This window comes from Tachysurus fulvidraco, chromosome 6 (genome assembly GCF_022655615.1).
Source record: "Tachysurus fulvidraco isolate hzauxx_2018 chromosome 6, HZAU_PFXX_2.0, whole genome shotgun sequence".
In the NCBI taxonomy this organism is placed as follows: Eukaryota; Metazoa; Chordata; class Actinopteri; order Siluriformes; family Bagridae; genus Tachysurus; species Tachysurus fulvidraco.
The window spans coordinates 11,311,768-11,329,334 of NC_062523.1; the positions used below are offsets into that span (position 1 = coordinate 11,311,768).

Sequence of the window (17,567 nt, forward strand, 5' to 3'; positions counted from 1 at the left end):
CGCCTTACTGAGTATTCAGCTGCATGTTATATTACAGAGACATTTTTATTAATAATGTATGCTAATCAAGAATAACTTGTACTCATATTTCAAAATCAAACACACACCCACTCCACATTCTCGGTTATACTCTGTGTTTCTATAGTATAACTGACCTTGTAAAGAAAACTGTTGCATGGTTTTTAGCAGCAGTTAAAAGTGATTACATTGATTTGCTTATAGAATCATATTCTCTGTATTAGCTTCAAAATTAAACGTGATTGATGACTTAGAAAGTGCTTGAATGATATGTCAGTTTATGTGCTGTGAGCACTGTGACCCACTAAATCAAAGAAATCTACGCTGTTACTTTGAGATATCGTGAAGATGGGTATCGCGATGCAAGTTCGACTCGGTATATCGCGCCATCCTGTGTTGGAGAGGCGGAGTCACAGCAGCCCGGCCCGGGATGTGAGAACTGACTGGTGTGCAGAAATAAAAACCCTTCTCTCAACTCAAGCGTGAACTTTTAGCACCATTTCAGCCTTTTTACGCATGGAGACCTGACGAAACACACGCTTTCCGATGCTGACCCGGATTATATCGCTGTGTTATTTATTATTAGGCTTTCAACATTTCTGTGGTTTTATTTCTTCATCATGGAAGCGCGCGCTTTGGGGCGCACTGGCGGTCTAATGTTCCTGGTAGTTTTGTTTCTCATGAAAACAACTGCTGGGGGTTTTGAAAGCAGCCCCTTGGTGACTGAAACTTATTTATCTGCCGACACTGAGGATTCAGATCAGTCCACTGATTTACAAACTTCCTCCAGAGCAGTGATCAGCGACGGGACAGCGAGGTTTGGTTACTCTTCCACATCAGAAATCTCACATCTCCATCCGAGGTTTTCAAAGAGGGAATCTCACACTGGTAAGAGTCAGAGGCATGATTGTAGTGCCACAGTGTAGCTGCACATCTACATCACACATACTGATAGGAAAATTAGGGAGTGTGTGATATGGGCCTAGATTCAGGGAATTTTCCTGGAAAAGGAAGGACATTTAAAAGAAAACACACTTCTACACAACAGTGACAATAACAAAGCACATTACTACAAATTACCTCTACATTAACCCCAGGCCAGAAGCAAATTAACACAGAGGATCACACACGAACGTATTTCTGAGTGTTTTCATTTACTGAGCTTTATATTAGGAAATAAACAAACAAATAACCTTCCTACAAGAATGTGAATGTAACATTAAATCCATTTATTTTGTATGAGCAGTCAGTCAAGCAACAACAGCTGTAGATATTTAGAGTGTAAAGTGCATAGTTTTACATAATTGAATATGATTCATACGGCAATGTTTAGATACTTGACAATTCCACTGATTACAATTCCAAGTATTATACAATACAATTCGATTCTATTTTTATATTTGGCCACTTTTGTTTGAGAATATATGCTGTTAATTCAGAATTAATAATGACATAGAGAAAGACTATAAGTATCAGATTAATAGAGAAATCACTTTCCTAGATTTTTATTATTTTCACTTTTGATAATAAATGGTGATTGTTGCATTGAAATTGTTGAAGTTGTTGCTGGATTTATTGATCCAAATTGTCAAATCATTACACCTCTGGTAGATACATATCTCTGCCATCATTATCATTCAAAATAGATTAAAAAAACACGAGTCCCTGATTACGAGGGACTCTTGGGCCCGCTTTCAGAACCATGGAACTATGTATTTAAATGGAGACCTTTCAATGTAAAATCCTTCCATGTAGAATGTAAATCATTTCATTCAAAGATTATTCCTAAGTATTATTTATTTATTTATTTATTTATTAGGAAAAGTATCACAAACTAATAATATTATGAGCTACTTGCTCATCATAATAACTTTCTAAAGGTCTGTCATGTAACTCCTTACACTTTGATGTCTGTGAATATATAATAAACTTCGCTGCACTGATCAGGAGAATATATAACTGATCAGGATGAACAACATCCACAGTCCAATATTAGTTTTACATCCAACTGATTGAACAACTCTAGAACAAGAGTGCTTTGGTTGTAGGATGCAATATTTATTCATGTGTTGTTAAATGAAGAAAGAACTTATTTATAACAGTAATTTATTTATTTTTAAGTAACAGTTTTTTATCTTATCCACATATACAGTTTCGGTCAGAAGCTACAGAGATAATTATCCTATAATTAATATATTGGACAGTGTAAGTAGTTATACATACTAACAGCACAAGATTTTATTTCTTGGCCAACTAATGGATGCCTGTGTATCTGGTCTGATGAAATAACATTTCTCAGTACAGCAAGTCTTTCCCACAAGTGAATTAGTGTTACTCTTAATTGCTAATGTTCTAATATTTTGCTTCCATTTGCTTCCATTCTGCTCTGGCACAACTTTCATGCGATATATTATGCTATATTAAGTTATATGAGTCATTGTTCCATTTCAGCATGACATAATTGGATTAAAGTTTTATGGTCCAGGTTCACACTATAAAATGTGATATGTTTAGTGTTGCAGATTAGTATAGATTTGATTTGAAAATCAAGCAAACACTCATAAGTTTAGTTTTTTGAGCAGGTGAGACTTCTGTGTATTGATCCCTTTTCACTATTTGTCAATTCTCAAGTGTTTCTGCACAATATCACAACAAGAATATGTACATCCCATGAAGAGATCCTGCATGATCTTTTAAATTTTAAAAGTTTACCACAAACAAAATATATCAGTTTTTAGTTTATCAGAGGAGAAAAGTAAGATGCTGATCATCTTATGCAAACATCCCTGTATTGTTATGCCTATTAATAATTCTCTTAGGCAAGTAATTGAACTGTAGGGTTTAAAATCCCCCTTTTTGTTGATGTGATACTTTCTGTAATTGTCATCAAGTATTTCATTAATTTCCTGCTTAGATGCTTGATGTGTGTCATCAAGTGTTTGATTAATTTCCTGCTTAGATGCTGTTTACATATTGTAAAATGTCAAATTCTCTTGGGAAAGACTTTGTGATTGTTGATTACATTGTTATCAGTGTATAAACTTCATGTAGAAAGTGACCTTATTGTATGAACACTGCGCTCGTTCAGCGCAAGGAAGGAAACGTCTATTTCCAATGAGTCAGGTCACATCCATTTATAGGGCTCAAGCTTTTGTTAGCTTAAACGGATTTGGTTGAAAATTGTTCTCCACCCAAAATCATTACATCCGCAGTTACTTCTGAAAACATTTTCTATAACAGTTCCTGAGATTCTTAGTGATTGAACAATTTATGCCCTGATTCAGGAGGGCTACGTTAACATCTACAGTTCAAAATCACATTTATATTGCACTGAAAAATGTACTGAACAAAGTAGGAATCTAAATGTGATGCTTTTAAATTCAATATTTGTCAAATTTTGATACTTGATTAAATGCCCTGTGCAATTTGTTTGTCTTTTTTTTTCTAGCCACTGATCAGAGATATTTCACACAAAATGGATCAGAAATGTCCACTGATTTGCTGGATTCCAGCCCTAACACATTAAGCATCAACACAGTGAGTGAGTGGGAAGATCTTTCTACAATAGCCAACCTCACTAATGTGAGTGCACAAGAGTTCAGGACTGTGAGAGAGCTCACTGTGACTAGTCTGACTGAGCCAAAACACACAGACCAGGATACTTCAGAATCTGGTTCAAGCCCTGTCAAGCAGAAGAACACAGACCAGGATATTACAGAATATGGTTTAAGCACCCTCATGTGGAAACACACAGACCAGAATACTCCGGAATCTGGTTTAAGTACCTTCAAGCAGAAACACACAGACCAGTATACCACAGAATCTAGTTCAAACACAGACCAGGAGACAACAGAATTTAGTTCAAATACTTTCAAGCAGAAACACACAGACCAGGATACTACAGAACCTGGTTTAAGCACATTCAAGCAGAAACACACAGACCAGAATACTCCAGAACCTGGTTTAAGTACCTTCAAGCAGAAACACGCAGACCAGGATACTACAGAATCTAGTTCAAACACAGACCAGTTGACAACAGAATTTAGTTCAAATACATTCAAGCAGAAACACACAGATCAGAATACTCCAGAATCTGGTTTAAGCACCTTCAAGCAGAAACACACAGACCAGGATACTACAGAATCTGGCTTAAGTACCTTCAATCAGAAACACACAGACCAGAATACTCCAGAACCTGGTTTAAGCACCTTCAAGCAGAAACGCACAGACCACAATACTCCAGAACCTGGTTTAAGCACCTTCAAGCAGAAACACACAGACCAGAATACTCCAGAACCTGGTTTAAGCACCTTCAAGCTGAAAAACACAGACCAGGAGACAACAGAATTTAGTTCAAATACATTCAAGCAGAAACACACAGACCAGAATAATCCAGAATCTGGCTTAAACACCTTCAAGCAGAAAAACACAGACCAGAATACTCCAGAACCTGGTTTAAGTACCTTCAAGCAGAAAAACACAGACCAGAATACTTCAGAATCTAGTTCAAACACAGACCAGGAGACAACAGAATTTAGTTCAAATACATTCAAGCAGAAACACACAGACCAGAATACTCCAGAACCTGGTTTAAGCACCTTCAAGCAGAAACGCACAGACCAGGATACTACAGAATCTGGCTTAAGCACCTTCAATCAGAAACACACAGACCAGAATACTCCAGAACCTGGTTTAAGCACCTTCAAGCAGAAACGCACAGACCACAATACTCCAGAACCTGGTTTAAGCATCTTCAAGCAGAAAAACACAGACCAGAATACTCCAGAACCTGGTTTAAGCACCTTCAAGCTGAAAAACACAGACCAGGAGACAACAGAATTTAGTTCAAATACATTCAAGCAGAAACACACAGACCAGAATAATCCAGAATCTGGCTTAAGCACCTTCAAGCAGAAACACACAGAACACAATACTCCAGAACCTGGTTTAAGCACCTTCAAGCAGAAAAACACAGATCAGGATACTACAGAACCTGATTTAAACACCTTCAAGCAAAAAAACACAGACCAGAATACTCCAGAACCTGGTTTAAGTACCTTCAAGCAGAAAAACACAGACCAGGATACTACAGAACCTGATTTAAACACCTTCAAGCAGAAAAACACAGACCAGAATACTCCAGAACCTGGTTTAAGTACCTTCAAGCAGAAAAACACAGACCAGAATACTTCAGAATCTAGTTCAAACACAGACCAGGAGACAACAGAATTTAGTTCAAATACATTCAAGCAAAAACACACAGACCAGGATACTACAGAACCTGGTTTAAACACCTTCAAGCAGAAAAACACAGACCAGAATACTCCGGAACCTGGTTTAAGCACCTTCAAGCAGAAAAACACAGACCAGGATACTACAGAATCTGGCTTAAGCACCTTCAAGCAGAAACACACAGACCAGAATACTCCAGAACCTGGTTTAAGCACCTTCAAGCAGAAAAACACAGACCAGGACACTACAGAACCTGGTTTAAGCACCTTCAAGCAGAAACACACAGACCAGGATACTACAGAATCTGGCTTAAGTACCTTCAAGCAGAAACACACAGACCAGGATACTACAGAATCTGGCTTAAGTACCTTCAAGCAGAAAAACACAGACCAGAATACTACAGAATCTAGTTCAAACACAGACCAGGAGACAACAGATTTTAGTTCAAATACATTCAAGCAGAAACACACAGACCAGAATACTCCAGAATCTGGTTTAAGCACCTTCAAGCAGAAACACACAGACCAGGATATTACAGAATCTGGCTTAAGTACCTTCAATCAGAAACACACAGACCAGAATACTCCAGAACCTGGTTTAAGTACCTTCAAGCAGAAAAACACAGACCATGATACTACAGAATCTAGTTCAAACACAGACCAGGAGACAACAGATTTTAGTTCAAATACATTCAAGCAGAAACACACAGACCAGGAGACAACAGAATCTGGCTTAAGTACCTTCAAGCAGAAACACACAGACCAGAATACTCCAGAATCTAGTTCAAACACAGATCAGGAGACAACAGAATCTGACTTAAGTACCTTCAAGCAGAAACACACAGACCAGAATACTCCAGAATCTAGTTCAAACACAGACCAGGAGACAACAGAATTTAGTTCAAATACATTCAAGCAGAAACACACAGACCAGGAGACTACAGAATTTGGTTCAAACACTGATAGCACCTACATATCCACCACACTTAACCGTGCTGGAGAGCGCACTCTGCTGTCCATCACATTTAACAGCACCACTGCTTATGTGGAGGACACCAGCTCCTCAGAGACAGCCCAGGATTTTGTCACTCGGCAGGTGGAGAATACAGGCGTTACTCAGCATATGGAGTACACAGAGAATACTGAGTCTGTCCATAGTGAGGCAACACGAGAGGATGTCCCTACAAATTCCACCCAAAAGGAAGTTTTTGAGACAGAGGTCTCTCATGGGTTCCAGATTACCGAGTCTCACACAGGACAGCCCACTGTTACAGGATCAGATTTTGAGTCGAAGGCAAAGACTAGCAACCCCAGCTTCACTCCACCTTTTACAGTTATCAACAGCTCTGATACTGAAATGGACACCACAGCCAATTCTTCCACAAACCAGAACTTCTATACATACAGCAGTTCACCTTCATCCTTAATCCCTTCATCTATCCTGCCAGATGATACTCATAACAATGTGTCTCAACAGGATGGTGAGACCACAGAGACTTCTACGGGTCCTGTGAATACCAGTACAGTTAAGAAACCAGATGAGCCCAAGACATTTAGGGAAGGAACTGCTATTCCTGGCTTGACTAGTGCACCTTCCACATTCTGGGAAATGACTACAAGTGTGCATGAGTCCCAGTCCACCCAGCAGAACTTCTTCTCCCAAACCAATAGTCCTCCAGACCTCACAGAGTTCCTGAGCACAGCTACAGGACCTTTGACCCACAAGACACCACTTACAGAGGAGAACACGCATAAGGCTAGCACTGTCCCTGATACTAGCACCATACTAAATAGCAAAGGCACCACAGCACCACTTACAACACACCACTTTCAAGCCAGCACCACTGGCGAGGTTCACAGTACACCACACAGTACCCTCTCTGCCACAGAGCCCACTAAGGAGACCATGGCTTCCACAGAACAGCACAACCCCACCACTGGCATAGCCATGTCCTCTATGTCTGGCAGTGCATCTCAATCTGGAGCTGGTGCCACTGATGTGAGCACATTGCACATTGAGACCAGCACTGCTACACCAGGGAGTACACCAACCCACAGCCAACACACGACTGCATCCTATAATAAGAGCACTCCCACCACGAGCACCATGGTAATAACCACAGGAAAGCACACTAAAACTGAAGCCACAACCACACAGATGCCTGTGAAGTTTAGCCTGACTCCTGGTATGTTTTTTCAAACTACTCAATATAACTTTGTTTAACTAGATATTTTTGATGTAGCTATATACTTTATGATTCTTTTTGTATTTCATCAAAATGCATATATGCATAAAGACTGGTTAAACTACAGTGCCTTGTAAAAAAAAATGGTTACAAATGGTTAAATAGGGTTCTTCTTCTACTTACTTGAGATGAGCAAGTTAGTATGAACTTGTGTTTTATACTGTTTACTGTGCTTTCTTTCCAGATCACATATGTAGGTCTCAAATCTGTGCAAATGGAGGCAAATGTATGTTGATTTCTGATGGCTACAGGTGCGAGTGTCTGCCTGCCTGGAGAGGAGAAAACTGCACTGAGGGTGAGAAACACAGACACGGATACTTGTATTTCTACTGTGCTGGAATAGTCCACATGGGGGTTGCATGGGGGTGTTTGTAATTAAACAACGTCAAGGGTATTCACTTAAACTCAGAAACCCCTATGGTGTACCATAAACTGGGGAGAAAATGCGGAGAAAATGTAGGGGGGCACCCAGAAATTAGACTTCCTTTATAATTGAGATTTTTAAGCATACAGATTTTCTTTCTGCAAAAAGTTACAGATACACTGATGGTGCAGATGGCGATTAATGTTGTTAAATGCTTACACAGTGCTTTAATCTGTAATTGTTATAATCAATGAAACATGGTCAATTGTCAGTCTCTGTGTGAAGACATAGAGAAAAATATATGATCCTTTTTATCTATCTGTGCACTTAATTTATGTAAAAACAGTTGTATGTTCATTACATGGCTCATGTGTTGAAATGTAAACAGGCCATGTGTTTACTTGAGATGAAAAGGGCCTGACTGATGGCACATGTTATGTTCTTATATTGTTCTGCAGATGTAGATGAGTGTGTGAGCAGCCCATGCCCTCAAGACTCGTTGTGTGTGAACACCAGGGGCTCATTCAGCTGTGACTGTGCCCTGGGTTATGACTTGCAAGATGGACGAAGCTGTACACAATGTAAGTGGTTAAACTTAGAGAAAGCAGGCAGAATGGAGCCTCTAACAGTAACATACATGTACACTTGTAACTGGTTGCACTCAAAACAGTTCAGATGCAGTTTTCAGAATCAGTGGTTAGGGGTTCACATGATATAATGACTGATTTCCTGCAAGTGTTTTGCATGAGTGTTTATTTTTTGTGTAATTCTGCCCCACAGCAAAGACATTTTTGGGGATTTTCAGTATGAACATTTCTCTGCATGACTCGCATAGAGAGATCTTACAGTTGGTACGTACAGAGAACAAACCTGCAAAAACACACTGTCTAATATTCACACACAACATTCATGCATTTATTATGCATTTTCACAGCATAATAAATGCATAAATGCATAATCTCAGCATGTAGAATGCCCTGGTGTGATCACAGACCACCTTTGTTAAAATAAATAAATAAATAAATATTAAAATTAAAATATAATAATAATAATAATAATAAAAATAATAAAAATAAGTAAATAGGCATAATCAAACAGTTTGCTGTTAATAGCCAAAATAAATATTTCAAATCTCAAGCGATGAGTTCAATTAATTTATCCTTATTTATTTATTTGTTTTGTTTGTTTGTTAGTTGGTTTTTATTTATTTATTTTATGTATTTTATTAATTTGAAAACCTTTTGTTTCTAGATTTTTATATATATAAATATCAGTATTTCTTCCAAAAATGCCTAGATTATAATTAGGAACTCATTATATTTTCACCAATTTGGCTGTTAAAGTAATTCAAAATTATTTTACATTGTTTCATATGCGACATGGTGATGTTTGTGACACTTTGTATAATTTTATCACATTTATAATGTGTTACAATGCATTTTAATTGACCATGGAAAAGAACTGGCAGATATTCATGCTGTTTTTTTATTACTAGTTGAATGCCTCACTCTCCAACGTGCATGGTTATAGACGTTCAACTTTGCGGTAAGTTTAGATTTAATATAATGCTATTATATTAAATACACTATTATACAGATGGCATATTATGTAGACTATGATTTATGACATTTGACCAACACACCATATATGCTTTTTGAACACCTCATTCCAGATTTGGTCACCCTTTGCTGTTATAATTACAGTGGAGGTATAATTACCTCTTCTTAGATGGCTTTCCATTAGACTAAGGAAGTGGCTGTGGTGATTTGTGGTAATAAGGTTATTAGTGAGGTCAGGCACTGATGTTGGGTGAGGAGGTCTGAGGTTTAGTCAACATTCCAGTTTATCCCAATGGTGTGTCAAACCATATCTTCATGGAGCTAGCATTGTGTGCTGGGGCATCATCATGCTGGAACATTTTTGGCGCCTTTGTTCCTCTGAAGGAAAATTGTAATGCTACATCATACAAAGACATTATGTATAATTCTGTGCTTTGTATAAAACTTTGCGGCAACGGTTTGGGAAAGAATCACATATGAGTGTGATGGTTAGGAGTCCACATACTTTTGGCCATGTGAGAGATTGACAGAGACTTTTTACTATTCCAGTCACAGTTTTTGCTAGCTTACACAAAATGTCACATTGTATTATAGCATTTGTAGTTTTATTTCTAAGTAAGACATAACTTTATTGTTTTGTGTGCAGGCATTTGGATGGGTTGCACATCTTGGCTGTGAACATGTTCACTATGTCTGCTAATGTGACCAGCATTGACATCTTCGGCAGGATCCAGATGTCTCTCAGAAACTGCAACAAACCACAGTCCCACTGCTATTTAAAGCATCAGCATCAGCTCAGTTATCAAGGTACAGTAGCCCTGTAATCAACACAGTTGCATTTGTTTTGCTTTGGGTTTGCCCACTGCAAATATACTCAGATTGTTTTACGTTGTATTACACAGTATTGACTGAGCAGTAAAAATATTAAGGATAAATTTTGATCTTGACTCCTATGCTCCTCTACACTTCCAGTGGAGAGTCTGTGCTCAGCCCAGAAGAATAGATGTGACACTCAGTATGCTGTATGCAATGATAGTGATGGAACCCCGTACTGTCAGTGCCATGAAGGATACTTTAAAAAAAGCCCAGAGGACAGCACATGTAGAGGTAGGAGCCATAGGCTTGTTTGGAAACCGCTTAGTCAAACATGTGATTCCTTATTCCCAACAGCACTTCAAATATTTCACATAATTTTTATTTTCTTGATATTTTCCTCATTTCAGACTGTGGTGATGGCTTTCAACTTGTTAATGGAACTTGCATGGAGTAAGTATTTTAGATTCAATCAGAGCCTATTATGCCTATTATGGTATCTTAAGTATGTAACCTAGTGAACCAGCATTAATGTATCCAATGATAGAGATTTAAGCACTTCTGTACGTCGCTCTGGATAAGGGCATCTGCCAAATGCTGTAAATGTAAATTATGCTTTTAAAATTCAGTTTTTATTCGTTTTACTTGAAAACTTTACATAGATTTAAATTATTTTATTGTGATATGTACACTAATATTTTATCACAGCTCCCTGAACTTGAGACATAAAATGTGTTGTGGCCTTCACGTTGTGAAAATTTTTTTTTTTTATTTATATCTTTAGTTCTGAAAACTGCAGAAGCTGAAAGATGTAAAGTTATAGCCTTTAAGTCAGGTTAGTCCCAAAAGTGAAAGGGGAAAGAACATTATATTTAAAGAGTCTTTTCTGACAGCATCGTGGGACTTCCTGTGAGGATATCACACTTAACCATCAAGGTTTTAAATAACTTCAGGCCCGTTAGGCGTTTTTCGCTATATGAATATGTAATCTATATACACAAGAAACAGAAGAGTACAGTCTCTTTGGGAAGTACTACATACACTGTTGACATAAGTAACATGTTATCATTCATCACTAACATTAAACCACTAGGAGGTAAAGTGAATAATGGTACCTGTTAACAGGTGGGATATATTATGCCACAAATGAACAGTCAGTTCTCAAAGTTGATGCAGGCAGAATGGGCAAGTATAAGGGTCTGAGTAACAGGTCTGGCACTTCGAGGCATGGACTCCACAAGACCTTTAAAGGTGTGCTGTACCAGCATACTGCTAACAGGAGATCTATAACAGGAGTTCTATATGTTGTGTAGTTTGGCTTTCATGGATCAGATTTGTTCACCCTCAAGGGGTATACTTGATCTGTAAATAACATTCACATAAATAACAGGATCCAAGGTTTCCCAGCAAAACATTGGCCAGAGCATAAGACTGTTGCCACCAACTTTTTCAAAAAGTCCATCCTGGTGCTTTCTTTTCATTAGGAAAGTGATGCACATGCACTTGGCTATCCACAAGAAGTAAATAAAGAATTATTCATAAGATCTCAGGCCACCTTCACCTGGTCCATTGCTCATTGTAAACCTTTTTATGGTGGATAGGTCAGCATGGGCACTCTGATGGCGCAGTCCCATTGCATCAATTGGGCTAACATTTGCTCATCATGCGATCAGTGAGCATTGGGCCCCAGTGATCCTTTCACCAGTTCACCAGTTGTTCTTCCTTGACCAAGTTGGGAGGGTTTACTTGCTCACTTTCAGTTAACTTGCTGCCTAAAATGTCCCACTCCTTGATAGGTGCTGTTATTCTCAGATAATCTGTGATGACCTGTCAGTTGTTTTAATGTAATGGCTGATCATTGTATATAATATTGGTGTACCAACATTTACATGAATTGTGTAAATCTGTAACATGTAATATTTTATTTTTGATTTTGATGCATGTGTTTTTCAGATGTCCATTTGGATTTGGGGGATTCAACTGCAATAATTGTTAGTATCTTTTTAATATTAATCTGTCTATCAATATATCAGATATTCCTTCTATCATTTAGTATTAATATCTTGTATACTGTGGCTATCTTTTTGAAAATGTGATTCGCAAACACTTTAAATAATATTTGTAAAAGAGACTTATTGAGCATAAATAAGCTAAATCTGTAGAAAATTTAAAACTCAAGAAACACAAAGGGTTTAGTATGATACTTGGACATTAACTGCTCCTTTTATCCGGATCTCTTGCTAAACCTTTTATTCTTTGGTACAGTTTACGGGCTGATAGCAAAGGTAGTTTCTCCTGCTGCTGGGGGTTTGTTGCTAATCGTCTTCATTGCTCTCATCGTAACCTGCTGCAGGTATGTATGATCCATTGTTAAATAACAAGTATTAAGGTATACTACTAAAACATACCATATACTGCTGTAAAAGGTATAGAATGTAGCTTATATTGTGTTTATATATTTTCTGTCTTTTATTAATAATGTATAATTTAGGAATAATTACCTTTATAAATTATTTTCTTTTACAGGAAGGACAAGAATGACATTAACAAAATCATCTTCAAAAGTGGGGATCTTCAAATGTCTCCATATGGTGACTTTCCCAAAAGTAGTCGTATATCAATGGAGTGGGGCAGGGAGACCATTGAGATGCAAGAAAATGGCAGTACCAAGAATCTCTTGCAAATGAATGATATCTATTACTCTGTGAGTAATCACAGTTAGGATCTTTGTCATACAGTATTATACAGGCTTCTTTGGATTATAGAAATGTTTTTTAAGTGCATTTAGGTTGCATCCCATAAATGACATTTTATGTATTTATTTTTTCAGCCAGCTTTACGAAATGCTGATCTGTATAGGAATGGGCTTTATCCATTCTCAGGCCTGCCTGGTTCACGTCACTCCTGCATTTATCCAGCTCAGTGGAACCCATCATTCATCAGTGACGACTCACGACGAAGGGATTATTTTTGATCCTACAATGCCTTGGACTGAATCATCAGTGCTCTCATAAAGAATGTAGCAAAGGCTCCAAAGCAAGATGGAGCTGACCATAGATAGGGAAAACACTGACCACTAAGTAGCCTATGAATGTGAAAATGAGCTGACAGGAAAGAAATCAAAATCATTTCATCCACTTCTTAGAACTGTGAAGGGGAATTGTGCTCAGTATAAATGTTGTTAGCAAATTCATTGTTACACAGATGTTTGAAATGGAATAAGCCATAGACGTAACACATTAATAGTAAGGCCAATGATACAACTGCTAGTGTAGTGTAAATGTGTTCATATGTCTGTACAAGATTGTTGTATTTAAGCCTTAGAGGTTTGTAGGAGATTTCTTTAAAAGCTGGTCAACTTCAAATTATATATTGCTGTAGACCTTTTAATGGGTAGTTGTAGCAAGACAAAGTAGGTCCTTATATTAAGATTCACTTAAGGATGTGCAGTAAACTAGAATGCACTTGGTGCTATTTCTTTTAAAATGTAGGTGATGGCCATATACCCATGATACCACAATGAACATTGCAACATTCTTATTTATTCAATTAACTTAATGGCATCATAAATCATAAATATGCATTTCAGTTACATATAATTTCTCACATCATGATCTATGGAACAACCTGCGTGTGTGTTTGTGCGTGCGTGTGTGTGTGCGTGTTGGTGCGGGTGTGTGTGCGGGTGTGCGTGCGTGCCAAATATCTGCTATTGGAATACTTGTGATTATAAGGTGTATTATATTTTTGTCAATACCTTGCATTTTTAAAGACTGAAGTATTCTGTGTCTACCAGTATTTTCTTTTCTCCTTTGTGGATGTTCACTTAAATCTGGCGTTTTAGTCAGACATATTTAAATAAAGCAGCAATAAAGATGAATGCCTTTTATCTATGTTTTTGTGACATTTTCCAAACAGATGTGGTTTTTATGCTCACGATCGGCATGTTTTGTGATAAAAAAAAGTCACTGTACTTGGAGCACAGGAATGAAGTGAACTTTGTGAAATGTTTAATTGACTCAATATTTAAATAATAGAATCAAAATGACAACCATTAAACAAATTCTATGAAGTATAAACAGGTCTCATTTTCTCGCCTTTATAAAGGTCAGTTACTTTTTATTCTTGACATAATGTCTAAAAAAAGCCATGCTTATTTTAAAGGAATTTATGACACAAGTTTAAATATAGTATATGTTAACTATTTACAAAATAAATTTAACACAATGGTCTTATTAATCTTAAACACATTCTCTGTCAGGGAAAAGCACATTGTCGCTCTATATCACATTTTACATCACAATGGCTGCTGTAATATTTCATTCATAATTGTTCCTGCTGCTTAAATCACACACAAATGCAAAGCCATTTTCAGGTTTGATGATTTCACTGCAGTACTTAACATTAACAAATGATAAACTTCAGCAGTTCTTAATAACCTCCATTTTAATGATGTCTAATTCCAAATGTTCCTGGAAGCAGTCACTGTTTATCCAACTATGCCACGTGTTATGAAGGGAATGATCAGCAGAGGGCGATACTGAAGTTTCTTAAATAGCTGTTACACAACTTTTTTGAGCACATGGGTGCATGACACCGACTATTTTAGAAGGGAGTTGCATTGATTGCACAGAGTGAAGAAAATTACAGATATGTTTATGGCTTATGTGGATGTGTGTGCATCAAAGTTTACTACACCTTAATACACACTGTATGACAAATAAGAAATAATAGAATAGAATAGAACGGGGCATGAAAGCCTTTATTATCTCCACATATACAATACAGCACAGTGAAATTCTTTTCTTCACATACCCCAACTGAGGAGGTTGGGGTCAGAGTGCAGGGGCAGCTATGATACAGCGCCCCTGGAGCAGAGAGGGTTGAGGGCCTTTCTCAAGGGCCCAGCAGTGGCAGTTTGGCTGTGCTGGGCCTTGAACCCTGATCCTCCGATCAACAACCCAGAGCCTTAACCAGTTGAGCCACCACTACCCCACTAACAAAACAGGGGAGAGTGCGAACGCAGTCCCCCACTATCAGAAATTATGCAGTCGAGATTCCCGCATTTGGGGAATTCGCAAAGGTCAGCACAGCCCGAGTGCAATGGCCGAGACTCGCTTTGGGCAAACCACCTCCTTGATCATGGTATTGCCCCTGCCAGGTAAGTAAATGGGAACCTGTGAATTCTAATTGATGTCCCCACATTAATCATGGGTCATTTTTAACCCAGTTATCAAGAGTGGATACGGATGATTGTTGTAGGCTGTGAATTAAGGGATAGTGATTACATGTTCGGCATCGTGCATGAATAGATTAAAGAGAGATGGACTTTCTATCAGCAGTCTATTAAGAGTAAGAAGAATGTTGATAGACCAATGTAGAGAACTAAAGAAAGAGGGCCATGCATTAAACACCTCAGGTATAGAAAATATCATGATGGAATAGCTCTAAGAGAGCTTGCCAGACATTCAATTCAATGTAATTAATTTTTTGTGTATAATGCTTTTAGTACAAAAAGTTCAAGATTAGTATTAGACTTTAAAAGTAAATTTAAATGTATTTGTAGTTATCCCTAATGATCAAGCCTCAGGAAACTGTGGCATGGAAAATCTCCCTTAGATGGAAAAGGAAGAAACCTTGAGAGGAACCAGACTCAAACGGGGACCCATCCTCATTTGAGTGACCCTGGAGACAGAACATATTTTTGGGGTGAATTTCTTCCCACAAGATGCTATAGAAAGATTTAAATACCAGATTTTTACTGGATCACATGAAGATTGAGGGAGTGCTGTGTCAGGAAGGGCTTGTGCACTTAAAACATGTGGCAATATCAAACCTGCGGATTGAATGATCAGTTGTGGTGACCCTGAATAACTGATGCCATGGTGATGCCATTGGATTCCACAAATTTGCAATGACAGTGTGTACACTGGTTCCCAAATTAGAGTGATTAGGTGATGAAAACCACACTGAACTTCACGGTGGGCCACATGTAGCTAGGTTAGCATACCAGTTACTATATGACTTTTGAGCAGACTTTTTGAGTGATATCCCTTCCCTCTTAAGACAGGAGTACTATTCTGTTTAGTCTTTCACAGAGTGGCTATATGAATTCCAGATTCAAACAAATATTGAAAAATTCGATAGTCCAATATAGTAACTGCTTCTGTACATGTGGCTAAAAGTGCTCACACCTTTTAATTCAGGTATTAAGAGTAAACTTTATTTCACAACCTGAAAACCTTTTACGTTACATAAACACTAATATATGCAGGTTTGTGCAGATGCACAGTTTAACTACTGTAGATACATTCTGAATCGTAATTATCTGGTTTTTGAAAACATTTAAAATGGATTTTTGTTTTAATATGCTTTTGGGAGCCTTCTTCTATCTTCTAGCTCCACTGTCTTTCCAAATGATTGAAGGATATTACAGCAACTAAGATGGACTAAATCTGGAATGGGTTGTTCAACAGCTATATATGTGTGTAATTTTTTAGATGTCCACATACATTTTATTCCCTAGTCATTTTAAATTGACTATACAACAATAAAGCTGTTTCCCGGTTGTTTTTGTTTTGGATATTACTTCACATTACCTCCATGTCATGGGAAAAATAAAGCACACCTTTCTACAGTTGTATATTTTATTTTATACAGTTTACATATATCAGTGCCTAAATAAATAAATAAATAAATAAATAAATAAATAAGCATAGTAAAGTAGGAAAAAATAATGACATCCTCCATACTTTCACAGACTATAAGAATAATTATCAGTCAGGAGTCACTACTGAAATGCACAAGATTAGTTAATTATAAATGTGACTACTTAAGGAAGGAATCATTTTTACTGTGACTGTATATCCAATTTCAGGAGCCTTAAATTACACCTAAATAAAAAAAATTCACATAAATAAAAATTCAGAGGCATACATTCTAATGTACTCAAAATAGCAGGGATACAAATTATTCATAGTTATTTGAAAATTCTGGATGAAGCTAATGTTGATGAAATTTCCAATAGGCTAAACCGCTATACTTTACAGTGGTTTAATGAATGTTTGCATTATTTTGCATGTTGTCTTATATTCCCCAGTGCATTTATAATGCTTTCTGTTAATATTATATACTATACACATTATATTAAAGAAACAATACTGTACATGTACAATATATATTACTGTACAAATTATTTTTAATTTTTTACAATTGTCTTTGGTAAGTTATTCTGAATTTCTGTTGCAAAACTGTGAAGGTGTGTTATCATAAAACTAAGTGTACTGAAAACACAACAATTTATCTTGGGCAATGTTTATTCTGACGTTTTGTGACC

At 37.3% G+C, this 17,567-nt stretch overlaps 1 protein-coding gene and 1 non-coding gene across 3 annotated transcripts; one reads left to right on the forward strand and one right to left on the reverse strand.

The window, feature by feature from the left end:
- The first annotated feature begins 449 nt into the window (after positions 1-449).
- Positions 450-14,124, forward strand: heg1 (heart development protein with EGF-like domains 1). Of its 2 annotated transcripts, XM_027164426.2 has the most exons (13): positions 453-906; positions 3,467-7,435; positions 7,680-7,790; positions 8,318-8,440; positions 8,640-8,710; positions 9,355-9,404; positions 10,065-10,225; positions 10,391-10,525; positions 10,642-10,684; positions 12,185-12,222; positions 12,497-12,584; positions 12,758-12,935; positions 13,062-14,124. In XM_027164426.2, the coding sequence occupies exons 1-13, from the start codon at positions 639-641 to the stop codon at positions 13,203-13,205; spliced, it is 5,379 nt and encodes a 1,792-aa protein (XP_027020227.2). In that variant the 5' UTR covers positions 453-638; the 3' UTR covers positions 13,206-14,124. The 2 variants fall into 2 exon arrangements, 1 of the variants encoding a protein (XP_027020227.2); XR_007140787.1 differs by lacking the exons at positions 12,758-12,935; positions 13,062-14,124 and adding an exon at positions 11,016-11,066 and having other exon boundaries at positions 450-906; positions 12,497-12,585.
- Positions 14,125-15,236: 1,112 nt separating this feature from the next.
- LOC113654632 lies at positions 15,237-15,400 on the reverse strand. Its single transcript, XR_003443443.1, has one exon. It is a non-coding gene; the product is annotated as a U1 spliceosomal RNA (small nuclear RNA).
- Between the last annotated feature and the right edge of the window lie 2,167 nt (positions 15,401-17,567).